This window comes from Pelophylax lessonae (genome assembly GCF_965119305.1).
Source record: "Pelophylax lessonae genome assembly, chromosome: 1".
Classification (NCBI taxonomy): domain Eukaryota; kingdom Metazoa; phylum Chordata; class Amphibia; order Anura; family Ranidae; genus Pelophylax; species Pelophylax lessonae.
Genome location: NC_138768.1, coordinates 191662566 through 191675707, shown reverse-complemented (window position 1 = coordinate 191675707; position 13142 = coordinate 191662566). Strand labels below are relative to the sequence as shown.

Sequence of the window (13142 nt, the reverse complement as noted above, 5' to 3'; positions counted from 1 at the left end):
TATAATGTTTGGGGGTTTTAAGTAATTTTCTAGCAAAAAATACAAATGTATCCTGTTAGCAACATATGTCTGAAAAAGGCTTAGGCTCCAAGGGGTTAAAGGAGCTGCAGGAATGTCTGGCAAGTACTGGCTGTGTGATTTGTGTGACAACAATCTCCCGTTTTCGTCATATTTCTGGGCTATGGGGTCGAGTGGCAAGACGGAAGCCTTTTCTTACTTAAAAAAACATCCAAGCCCGGCTAAATTTTGCAAAAACACATCTGAAGTCTCCCAAAAGCATGTGGGAAAATGTGTTATGGTCTGATGAAACCAAGGTTGAACCTTTTTGCCATAATTCCAAAAGAAATGTTTGGCGCAAAAACAACACTGCACTTCAACAAAAGAACACCATACCCACAGTGAAGCATGGTGGTGGCAGCATCATGCTTTGGGACTGTTTTTCTTCAGCTGGTACAGGGGTCTTAGTCAAGGTAGAGGGAATTATGAACAGTTCCAAATACCAGTCAATATTGGCAAAAACCCTTCAGGCTTCTGCTAGAAAGCTAAACATCTTTCAACATGACAACGACCCAAAGCATACATCCAAACCAACAAAGGAATGGCTTCACCAGAAGAAGATTAAAGTTTTGAAATGGCCCAGCCAGAACCCAGACCTGAATCTGATTGAAAATCTGTGGGCTGATCTGAAGAGGGCTGAGAACAGGAGATGCCCTCGCAATCTGACAGATTTGTAATGTTTTTGCAAAATAGAATGGGCAAATATTGCCAAGTCAGGATGTGCCATGCTTATAGACTCATACCCAAAAAAGAGTGCTGTAATAAAATCAAAAGGGGCTTCAACAAAGTATTAGTTTAAGGGTGTGCACACTTATGCAACCATATTATTTTAGTTTTTTTATTTTTACTTTACCTAAAAGATTTTAGTTTGTTGTCAACTGAGTTGTACAGTTTATAGGTCACATTAAAGATGGAAACAAGTTCTGAAATGATTTATCTTTGTCTCATTTTTTTACATCACAGAAACCTGACATCAGGTTTCATTCAGCCAGTCTAACTATATGTTGGGATTTCATGGGATGCTTCACTGCACATGCATACAGCTTATACTTTACTTATTACATTTTTACCTGCACTGCCAGACACATTTCCAGTTTGCAAAATCTGTATCTGTGTTTTCTTGACATTCTATATTGGATATCTTGTCCAAAGAAGTCCTGGACCATAGCTGTAGGCTGCTTGATCCAGTTAATAGGCGTGTACCTAAAATAGTAGTGAAACAAAGATATATATACTATACTTTAAGTCAGGCAAAAAAAGGAAAGATAAAAATAAATCAGTTATGTGTTGTTTCCTTGTTCAGAATTCCTACTCCCCGGATAACCTCACTGCAAACTAGTCAGGAGTGATGATGTTGCTAAGGTAGAAAATACCTGGCTGTGAAGTGTAACAAGTGTGTATCTCTTAGGTCTGAATGAACAGTATTAAAAATCCTGTTACAAAAAAAAAATTGCAAGTGGAAACATTAGGTATATCTTTTTGGGATACCTGAAAATAGCAATTAGACAGGGCAGGGCATGCCCGAGCCATATTGTTTGCGTCCATGGACACACACAGCCTGGCTTGGGAGCGCTCCCACACGTGTGTTGCTTGCTATGAGAGCAAATGCAGAGTGGGAGAAGTGGAAGGCGCTGGCAGAGGACCTCAGAAGATGAGCACAGAGCAGGTAATATAGAATCTTTTTTATTTTAATAAAAAAAAAAAAAAAAGTTTTCAATCATTTTAAGGAATTCGTTAAACTGAAGGCAAGTCCCAGTTTACAATTCCTTACAAAAGAATCTAGTTAGAACCTGCAGGTTTTTTTTTTTTTTTTTTTAATTTGCATCGATGGAGACAACACATATGTAGCATTTAATAGTCACCAGTTTACAAATATAAAAAATTGGATAAGGTGAAAAAAAAAAAAAAGAAGACCTTGGTATAGGTAGTCTGAAGAATTTAAATCACCAATAGCATACACACTTTTCAGACACCAAAAAGTGTTAAATTGTATTATTATTATTATTATACAGGATTTACATAGCACCCACCATTTGCGCATCATTTTTCAACATGAGGCAGTACAGTTACAATACAATTCAATACGGGAGGAATCAGAGCGCCCTGCTTGTTAGAGCCTACTTGTTTGCCTTCAAAACAGCAGACAGTCCAATAAAAAGAAAAACTGGATTTTTGTAAGAACTTACCGTAAAATGCTTTTTTCTGAAGTTCGACAGACGCAGCTCCTTATCTTCATGACTCATAGGTATATGCTCCTCCTTCTAGGAATAGGCACTAGGCAGGAAAAAAAACGTAACCACGCCTATGTGGGCTGTCCCTGCAGGCATAACCCCTCAGACTCTGCTATCATCAAACAGTTTAGTTGCAAGCGGTGTTTAGAAGACAAAAAAACCCCATACCTCAGAAGTAGAGGGGCGGGTGCGGAGTCTGTCAATGAACTTCAGAGAAAAGGATTTTATGGTAAGTTCTTACAAAAACCCAGTTTTCTCTATCGTTCATTGACAGACGCAGCTCCTTATCTTCATGACTCTTAAAGATGTCCCAAAGCAGTATAATCATGAGGGGTGGGAAACAACGGAGAAACAAAAACGTAAGTCCCCATGGCTAAACTTAGCCAACCGGGTAACATGGAGCTCAACCAGGAACAACTGGAGCTCACCTGGGAAAAATTGAACCCTTAAATAGAAACTAAACAAAGTTCTCTTTCAAACTGCAGCCTGCAAAACCTTGCAGCCAAAAGAAGCATTCACGTATTCAAACACATCTACCTTGTAGAGCGTCAGATTTTCTAAAGGACTCAGTGGTCTCTAAATAAACCCCGATCACCCAAACCACATCCAAAGAATGCAAGGCATACTCCTTAAGATGCTGGGGTTTAGGGCAAAGCGCAAAATCAGAAATCACTTAAGGAAGGAACAACTGATTAGGTTGAAGTACCACCTTATCCCTGTGTACCACCAGATAAGATGTGTGGCAAGACAACGCCGCCAATTTAGATACTCTGCGGGCAGAAGTGATCGACACCAAGAAGGCAGCCTTCTGAGACAAAGAAAACAGCGAAATCTCCCAAATTCTTTCAAAAGTAGGCTTTTGAAGAGCCGATAACACCAGATTTAGATGCCGCAGAGGTAACAGGGATCGCCTCGGAGAAGCCATATGGCGCACTCCCTGGATAAAAGTCCAGATTAGGACATGCGTGGCTAATGGGCGTTGAAAATATATAGCCAAAGCTGAAACTTGGTCTTTGATAGTACCCAAAGCCAACCGCTGTTCAACCCCTTTCTGCAAAAAGGCCAAAACCCTAGCGAAAACAAGCGAGGGTGCACCTTCAGCGATTCACACCATGAAATGTAGAATTTCTACGTACGATGGTAGATCTTTCTGGAAGTTGACTTTATAGCCTTTAGGAGTGTAGGAATCACAGAGTCAGAAAGGCCCCTATCTCTCAACACCTGACTTTGAACATCCATGCCGTTAAAGCTAGTAACTGTAAAGCAGGATGAAAGATCAGACCTTGAGACAGCAGATCTTCTCTGAGAGGAAGTGGCCAAGGGGTATTGGTGACCAGCCTTATCAGGTTTGCGTACTAAGACCGGCCAGGCTAGTCTGGAGCCACCAGAATGACCGGAATGTTTTCCACCTCTACCCTGCACAGAAGTCTCGGCAGACGTTTCAATGGGGAAATGCATAATTAAGCCGATATCGACCCCAAGGATCCACCAGTGAGTCTGTGGCGTCGGCCGGAGGATCTTGAGACCTGGCTACGAATCTCTGCACCTTCTTGTAAAGGCAAACAGATCGACCTTGGAAGTCCCTCACCAAACACACAGGAGGCGAAACACCTCCGGGTGTAGGGACCACTCCCCTTGATCCAACACCTGACGACTCCGCCTGCCAGTTTTCCACACCTGGAATGTGTACAGCAGAGGGGGCTGGAACAAAGCTTTCCACCCAGGCCAGAATCTCCTTGGCCGCCAAAACACTCTTGGTGCCCCCTTGGCGATTGATGTAAGCCACAGCTATGGCTTTGTCTGATTGAATCTGAACAGGACAACCTTTCAAACAAGTCGTTCAATGACTCAGACTAAGATTTATCGCTCTGAGTTCCTAAACACTTATCGGAAGTTTTGACTCTTCCATCGTCCAGGCACCCTGGGCACAGAGCTTCCCCAGCCGACAGGCTGGCGTCCGTGGTTACCACTGTCCAAAACAACGGAAGGAAGGACTTGCCCTGGCACAGTCCTGGAGACTGAATCCACCACAACAGAGCAGATTTTGTGTTGTGGCTCAATCGAATCACAGAATCCAAGGACTTTGGATCCTTGTTCCATTTTACAAGAATCTCCCTTTGCAAACGCCTTGTATGGAACTGATTAAATGGAACCGCCTCGAAGGTCGATAACCTCAGACGCAAGGCTCGCATGCAAACTCATAGACAGGACATATTGTTGTCCAACAACAACTGAATTGCTCCCTGCAACTTTTGCAACTTGTCTGGGGGAAGAAAAACCTTCACCAAGGCTGAATCCAGAGTCAAGCCCAGATAATCCAGTCTCAGAACCGGAGTCAGCGCGGATTTCTTGAAATTGATGTTCCAACCGAACTCCTGCAGAGTTCTGACCGTGATCGACAGATCCCCCAACAAGGCTGAACGAGAGTCCGCTCTCAAGAGGAGATCGTCAAGCTACCCCAGTACCGCAATCCCCTGCCGGTGCAGCAGGGCTAATACCAGTGCTAGTACCTTGGTAAACACTCTGGGAGCGGAGGCGAGACCAAAGGGTGACACCACAAATTGATAATGCTCCTCTGCTACAGCAAAGCTAAGAAATCTCTCTGATGCAGACACGCTACTACCATGCGGATGGACTCCATCCAAAACCTCTGTACCCACACAAAGCAGTTCAGGGCCTTGAGATCCAGGATGGGACGCACCTTGCCTTCTTTTCTGGGCACGGTGAATAGGTTTGAATAAAACCCCTGAAAACTTTCCTGAGCGGGGAACCGGCACAATCACTCCTTGCGACCGCAAGTCGTGTACCGCCCCTCACAAGTCTCTTACCCGGACTGGGGATAATTGAAGATTGGACGGGAAGAACCTGCCCAACGGACGAGACTAGAATTCGATCTTCTATCCTAATCGGATCAGTTTGTGAACCCATTTGGCCTGAATCAAGGAGGTCAAGGGTTCCTGAATGAAATCGAAAACGTCCCCCCACCCCAGCCTCAGATGAGGGTGCTCCTTCATGCAGCCGAGGACTTGCCTGCAGGTCCAGATTGGCCGGACTTTTTCCTAACCATGGCTTCTTGGAACCCCCAGAAGACCTAAACGGTTTACCTTTTTCTTGCAAACCAGAGGCACAAAAAAGACATTTGTGAGCAGTAAAGGAAGGCACCGCCTAGTACGCGGTGCCTTGCCCTTAGAGGATTAGGGCAGTTAGTGCTCTTAACCCCCCATGATACCTTTGATCACTCGTCCAGGGAGGATCCAAAGAGCCTCTCCCCTGTAAAAGGAAGATCAGTCCCAGTGTTCTTAGAAGCCTGGTCAGCCGACCAGCATTTTGGCGATACCATGCGCCTAATAGCAATCCCCACTGCCGATGTCCTCGCCTACACATGAACACCAGGGCTTGGGTCAACTGGACTTTTAGTTCCAGTAGCGCAGGGCGAAGCTGTGGCATTTCCAAGTCACTTTTCAGTAACTTCACCCATTCAGTAGCAGTCTGCGCTACTAAAACATTCACAAAGGTAGCCTTTAACATGTGACCTGCTACCACATGTAAATGGCGGAGCAAGGATTCCACCCGTCTATCCACAGGATTCGGAAAGGTTGGAGACTCCTCCAACGGTACCAGAGTCGCTTTACTCATCCGGTCACCGGAGAATCCACTTTCGGTGGTACAGTCCACCTATTGGACACCGCCTCCCCAAAAGGATAATGGCGTCCAAAACGCTTAGGCACCACCAACATTTGCCTAATGCGTTGCCATTGTTCATCCACAACAGTATGAAAATTCTGGACAAGGGAATTCCTTGCCCGATTGACGGGATTTGTGGGAGCCAAAAGACACCTGCGTATCCGCACAGAAACTATCAGGGCTTCCACCAATGCATGTTCCCGGGTGGCGGCTGATGAGGACAGGTCCTCTTCACCGTCAGAATGTGAAGACACTGACCCCTCAAGGTGGTCTGCGTCCGCTGCGACCATATTTGACTCAGAGTCCGAAGACCCTGCTGATGGAGGTGAGGGCGGAGGGCGTTTGCGGCTGGCAGCACCAGAAATGACAAAATCCACTTTTGACATCAGGCTTCGCAATAAAAACTGCAATTTAAGGCTGCAACTGTGAACCGGAGGGTCCCGCAGTCGCTTCCAGGGGTCTGCAGGAGAATTTTTATCCTGGGACTGCATTGCATAAAAAAAAAAAAAAAATGTTTGTGTAATGTCCCTTTAGGACCGTGAAAAACGCGGTCCCACCGCTATTACTGTGGATTCACAATCAATGATTATTATGCAATAATAGCAAGGGAGAAAAGGAAAAAACCCACAGGGAAACCCAGGAACGTTACCAGACCACAGAGAAGCATCCAGCCTGATCAGTGTAAAAACAAAACTAAACTGTCTGCACAGGAAGGTAAAAAAGAAGCTCTGCCTCTATCATAAGCCATGCCTGTCCATCCCACGGACCACAAGAAAATGGCCGCTCGTACATTCTCAATGGGGAAGTATAGAAAATGGAAACTAATAGGAACACAGAGATAATGAACCACAGCAAAATGACGGCACGCCATGCAGTCTCCAGTACCCCCCAAAGGGTTCTCAGAACAATAGGCATCTAAAGGTCCCAGGACAATCCACCCCCCTCAAATAAGTGCCATAACGGCCACATTATTATCGCCCCCCCCCCCCCCCAAGGTAAAACCTGCTAGGGGTAGGGGGATGCCAAGGGGTACACCAGATTAGTCCTCCGGGGTGCCAGGGAACCCCTAAGGTCTGACCATTCCAGGGGAGGGGCCCACACCTGCCCCCGTGACCGTCAAGGGTATTTGGGGTGACAATTTTACTCACCATACCACGGTACCAGGTGATTGCCACTCCGAAACAGATCACCTCCTACCCGAGATGGGGATGCTGTCAGCCAAGGGGAAGCTGTGACTCAGGGAGTTCCAGGTCGATGCGTCCTAGCGAGACTGTCCACTCGCTGGCTCGTCCCCATCTATCAGGGCACTGTCTTGGCGAGGCCTAGTTCTGGACTATAACCAGCTCATGCTCACTGGCCAGGCTGGGAGACCTTAAGGATCTAGATTGCCCAGTGCGAAACCGCAGCCGGCTGTTGCTTGTAGTTCCTCTGGATCTTGGTCCTGCGGAACTATTTAAAAAAAATTACAAACTTTACATGTAACAGCTAAGACTGAAGTCTCAGCAGGGAGCTAGGTCCTATTCCTAACACTAGGCAGAGCAAAACTGTTTGATGATAGCAGAATCTGAGGGATTATGCCTGCAGGGACAGCCCCCATAGGCGTGGTTAAGTTTTTTTCCTGCCTAGTGCCTATTCCTAGGAGGAGGAGCATAACGCTATGAGTCATGAAGATAAGGAGCTGCATCTGTGGATGAACGATAGAGGAAAAGGGTTCTAACTCCTTATTTATTTTGTACATGTTATATTATAACCGCATACTTTGTTCAACTTTGATGTCAAAATTTGTGCCACAATCTTAGATAGCTGGTGCACGGTGTGCAGTATTTCAAAGCTATGTTGTAATTGTAAGGCGGCTACATAGTTGCCACTGCTAAACAGCATACCATATATGATAGTACTCTAATACAGTGGTCCTCAACCCTGGTCCTCGGGGCCCACTAACAGGCCAGGTTTGCAAGATAACTAAATTACATCACAGGTGATCTCATTTGCTGCTCAGTGATTGCAGTATTCTAGTCTGCATCTCCCCAAGGTAATACTTAAAACCTGGCCTGTTAGTGGGCCCCCGAGGACCGGAGTTGAGGACCACTGCTCTAATAGATTTAATCCTTTCAGCAATGGGTTAAACCACAGGAGCTTGTTAGGTGACTGGACTGGGTTAATACTTCTTCGTTGCATTAATGCACATTGTGTTAAGACAGCCAATTTATTTTGAATGTGCTTGGAATACAAAGAAAAGGGGCAAAAAAAAAAAAAAAAAAAGGATCTGTAGCAATTGTTCTGACACAGCACACCACAACACACGCTGGTGTTACTAGGAAACCAGGGAAAAAAGCATAGCAACTTTATCTGAAGTTTTTATGGAAAACTAAAACAAGATAGTTACTATATTTCGAAGAGACCAGAATGAGACAAGCTTTTGGTTCACTTGCAGGTTATAGGTTTATAATGAAAGAATGAATCAAAGAGAATGCGGTAATCATTGAAGAAAGAGAGATGACTTAGCTGTAGAGGGATAGTTTAAATCAAAAAGCCATATCTCAAGTTGGTAAATAGGGACAAGGTTTAGGACGAACATGGCTTTGAGGCGAACCCATCCCATTTACAGGTTACAGACACTGCAGACTAATGCCTGATTTTTTAGCCATAGCAACTATACCAATAATGACTTGGCTATGAACTTTGGTCAGGTGCCTTAGAAGAGCTAATAATGGTTGCTCTGTTATCTGTCAATCCCCTCACTGTAACAGGCTGGGTTCCCAGCAGCCATCTGTCAGTGTGTGTGAGTTTGTTCATAGCTGGATTTGCACAGTGAGATTTCATTCACTAAGCAGTATGGATGAATGAATCCCTCTGCTCCATTGTTGATATCATTGGGAGGAACTGTGCCCCATCATTGGTGTCAGTGGTAGAAATTGTGTCCCTTTGTTGGTATTATTGGGAGAAATTATGACCCTTCGTTTGTGTCAATAAATGAAATGATGCCCCAAGGGCTGGATACACACAAGCAAATGGCCACACCTGGCCCCTGGACCGCAGTTTGGAGACCACTGCCATATCCAATAAAGCATTCGAGATTTTACTGCTAGAGTGCAGCTTCCTCTCTTTTTCAGTGACATTTGTGGCTATGGATAGCTTGTAGGTGAATGGAAAAAATGAAGGATGGCGCTCAGATATGTATATTGCTGACAAATGACCCCAATGGAGACTTGGATGGACAGTCTAATAAAGGTTTAATGAATGGATCCACAATGGTAAAAGCAATGTGTTAAAATAAATCGTCCTACCGATCCTTGAAGCCTCTGTGTCTCCTGACTGCTTGTGACAGGAATCCCTGGTGTTGGTCCTGGGGGCCTGGCAGCTGTTAAAAAAGAGTGGGGCTGGCAGATGGAAAAAAGGAACAGGTCCAAAGCGGGGGGGGGGGGGGCGCACGGTCCGGTGTGCGGCCGTGTTCCTAGACCGGAGAATCTGCGCTGTGCTCAGAGAAGATGGGATACTCATGCACTAACAAGGAAGCTGTCCCTGCCAGGAGAAGACAATGATTACTATAGTAGCCGCTAGCGATAATTGCAAGTGAATCCGGCAGGCTGGTTGCACCCAAGTTGATCAAATGATCATCTTGGTACATTCAGCCTGCTCATACATGTTTCGAATCTTGGCCGGTTCCTGATGAACCGGCTGAGATTTGAACAATCTGTGGCCCGCCTTAATCCAAAATGTAGACATCCAAAGACAGGAATTTACAGGCATTTTATTTTTAGGTTTAAACCTGCTTTGAATCAAAATGCAAAAAAAAAAGTTTGATGGTGGATGGGTTAAAAATAGTTTATTACTTTTACATGTATTATATAGAATTACAGCAGGAAAAGGCACACTTACTAAACTAAATAATGTTTAAGCTTTTTTTTTTTCTTCAAACTCTTACAGTGATTACTGTGAAAGGTTGTTACAGTAATTATAAGCTCCAGAAACCATTCTTAATGTTTCCCAAAGGCAACCTGTAATCTAAACTGTGTAGTGACCAGGGCAAACACAAGTTTCAGGTATATACTAAATACCTAGAATATACATAGATGGTAAATCAAAGCTATGTGCATTATACAGTATACTGCCATATATGTATATAGAAGCAGTAGCAAGCCTAGTTTCTTAAGGAAGCAGCTTAGTTGAGACCATTTTTTTACCCAGGAGTAACCTATGGGAATGCCAGCATCTTAAAATACAATCATTTTTACAGAATCAAAAGGGTTTCAACAGTACTAACACAATTACAAAAGTTTCTGCAATTACCAATCATGAGCATAAGCTAAAAGAGGTTATCGTTATAAAGCTAGCGATAACACCATTACAGGGTGCTTTAATTATTGGCAGGCAAGCAGAGGTAGAACATAGTATTTACCTGTTGGGTCCCAAGTTAAATTATGTGCAACAGAATCCAATACTATGTGGCCACTCTTCTGCCACTGTGTGCGACTTCCCTAAAAGAGTAAATGTAGATTATTAAGGTTGTAACACAAAGTAAAAAACAAACCAGTATCCTGACCATTTCTCTACATCTGCAGTGGAACCCCCTTTAAAAAGCTCTGTAATTTTGAGAAAGTGGAAAAAAGAGCAAAAAAATAATGTCAAGTGTACTTCAGATTTTTCATTTATTTTATTCAGTAAACAGACCCGCTCTCTAGTGCTTTTCCTCAATGTGAGTGAGCAGCTTGATTAGAGAAGCACCCCTTCTGCATTCTCAGAACACTATCAAACAATAGAAAATGTTGCTAAAATAATAATAATTAAAGTGGTTCTAAAGTCCAGAAATTTTCTGCATTAGGTTGCTTTCACACTAATGCATTTTTTTCCTTCCTAAAACAAAAACGCAATAAAAATATTTCCCTTTTAATCAGGAGTGCCCAAACCCTCTGATGTGGCCTGCGATCTCCTGCTCTGGGATGGCAGATCCAAATCACAGATTCCCGACCTGGTGGTATATATGGGCATATCTCTTCTGCAGTGGTTACTTGGCTGCTTTCAAACTGATCCTGTGTGATACCCACACTGATCTGTAGACTTCTGTAATTACCTGCAGGTTTGGTGCGCATTCTGATTGTGCACCACACCTGCAGGATTTAAAGGAAGTCTATGGCAAAGTGCAGCTAGCCCGCTGGAAAACCACAGGGGCACTGCGGTGCGGGTAAACTACAGCACATCAGTGTGAAAGCAGTCTTAGGCCCGTTTTTCAGGCGGACCCAATTACACCCTCTATTCACCTCTATGGAGCGGCAGATGTACATGGACGAGTGTCTGTTGTTAACACCAGCTTACCTCCAATCCGAACCGCAAAAAAAAAAAAAAAAGGGAAAAAATCGGTCCCCTTCCATCTGGGCAGATCAGATTGAAGAGCCCATAGAGTATTGCGGGCTGTTTGTGTCTGCTCTGCAAATGCAGGCTCGCGACTGCTTACCAAGTCGCTTAAGCGGTCCTCACTCTTCAAAAGGACTTTCATACTATTGCGCTGAATGTGCAGTGCGTTATGAAAAGTCATGCATGCTGCATCTTTGGTGCACTTTTCAAAACCACACCAAAAATGCAGCTCCCCTTCGAAATGGATGGAAAATGCGTTGAAAACGTATTGGAGTCAAGCACCCAGAAAACACATCAGAAATGCATCAAATTTATTTTTTTAATGAAGCAGTATAAAAAGCACCCTGAAGTTAAAAAATGTTCCACTACTTATTTACACCCTACCCCTTCCCTAACACTTACCTTTCAGCAGCACTGGTCTCTCTTCCTCTTCTCACAGGAAATACTGAGAGCAGTGGGAGCCGTTGGCTCCCTCCTGTGAGGTGGGAGTGGAAGTGTGACTGAGCCAAGATGTGTATGTTTAGAGACGCACACAGCCTAGCTTGGGAGCATGCCCGAATGGGTGCCCCCATTATAGACTTAGGACTAATGTTGAGGTATAGCAATGGATAGACAAAAAAGACAAATAATAAAAAAGTAAAGGGTTTTACTGTTTAAAAATGTACTTCCACTTTTGCAGCCAAATTGGGAAAATACCTACTTTATAGATTTATTTGTTACATGTTTCCATTAACACAATATAGCTTAAAAAAAAAATTCTGATTACATTTTTAACTTTTTTTTTTTACTTGCTAAAATTCCTTTACATGTTCTCCCTGCTTTGTAATGGTTAGGAGGGGGGCTGTGAAGTGATGTTTATTCAGAGTCTATTCTCAGTCAAAATGGTAGGTTTGGGAAAAAGATGGGTTACAGCAGTGCCGATTGGCTCAGAAGGAAGCAGGAGGTGGATCCGCTGTAGCTTTAGATAACCTTTCAGTATCTCCCTACTAGTCATACTAGCCAACCAGTCCTAAACAGTTTTAAGCTGATTCCTTCATGCTGCATCTACTATCAGGAGTGACAGAAGTCAGCATATTTAGGGACAATTTACTTCTCTCACAGACATTCACAGACAGCTGTAAAAAATACGGATTTTTACAACTGTACATGAATTTACGGATGGTTAGCAACCCTGTGTTTAACATAAATAACTGTCTGTACTGGGTTTGCAGTTCTTCATTACCAGCTGTAAACTAGATTTGAACACTTTCTGTTCTAGTTAAAAATGTACAAATCACCCTCCTGTAGTGTATGTTACAGTATCTCACAAAAGTGAGCCCACCCCTCACATTTGTGTAAATATTTTATTATATCTTTTCATGGGACAACACTGAAGAAAACAGGATTTTTGTCTTCCCGTGAAATCCTCTCTCTGAGGTTCACTAACTGACACAGCTCCATTTCTTCTTAGACCCTTGAGCTTATGCTGCTCTCTCTCGCTCTCTCTCTGAAACAATTTTGGCTACGCTCCTGAGGCAGTCCCTGTGAGTATACCATCACTTCCTGCTATAGGACTTCAGTTTGCAACAAACAGTGTCAGAAGAACACATAACTCAACTCAACAGAGGGGGGGTGCTGTGTTCGTCAGAGAAGCTCAGAGAAAAGGATTTTACGGTAAGACAAAAATCCAGTTTTCTTTCTTTCGTTCACTGACGGACACAGTTTTTTGCAGCTTGCTCCAGTGACTCCTCTCTGGAGAAAAAGGTTTTTCTCCAGAGAGGAGTCACTGGAGCAAGCTGCAAAAAACTTCCAGACATCAACACAGCCACCAGATCAAAT

The 13142-nt window shown here is 43.9% G+C and overlaps 1 protein-coding gene across 4 annotated transcripts in view; it reads right to left on the bottom strand.

The window, feature by feature from the left end:
• The window catches only part of DMXL1 (Dmx like 1), a 328770-nt gene that overhangs the window by 246477 nt on the left and 69151 nt on the right, over positions 1–13142 (bottom strand). For 3 of the 4 annotated variants that reach the window (XM_082251711.1, XM_082251708.1, XM_082251710.1), the window contains exons 4-5: positions 10372–10450; positions 1128–1260 (exon numbers count right to left, since the gene is read on the bottom strand). In XM_082251711.1, coding sequence (XP_082107837.1) covers positions 1128–1260; positions 10372–10450 — 212 coding nt within the window. Of the gene's footprint in view, positions 1–1127; positions 1261–10371; positions 10453–13142 lie in introns of all 4 variants that reach the window. The other variant, XM_082251709.1, reaches the window with a different exon arrangement.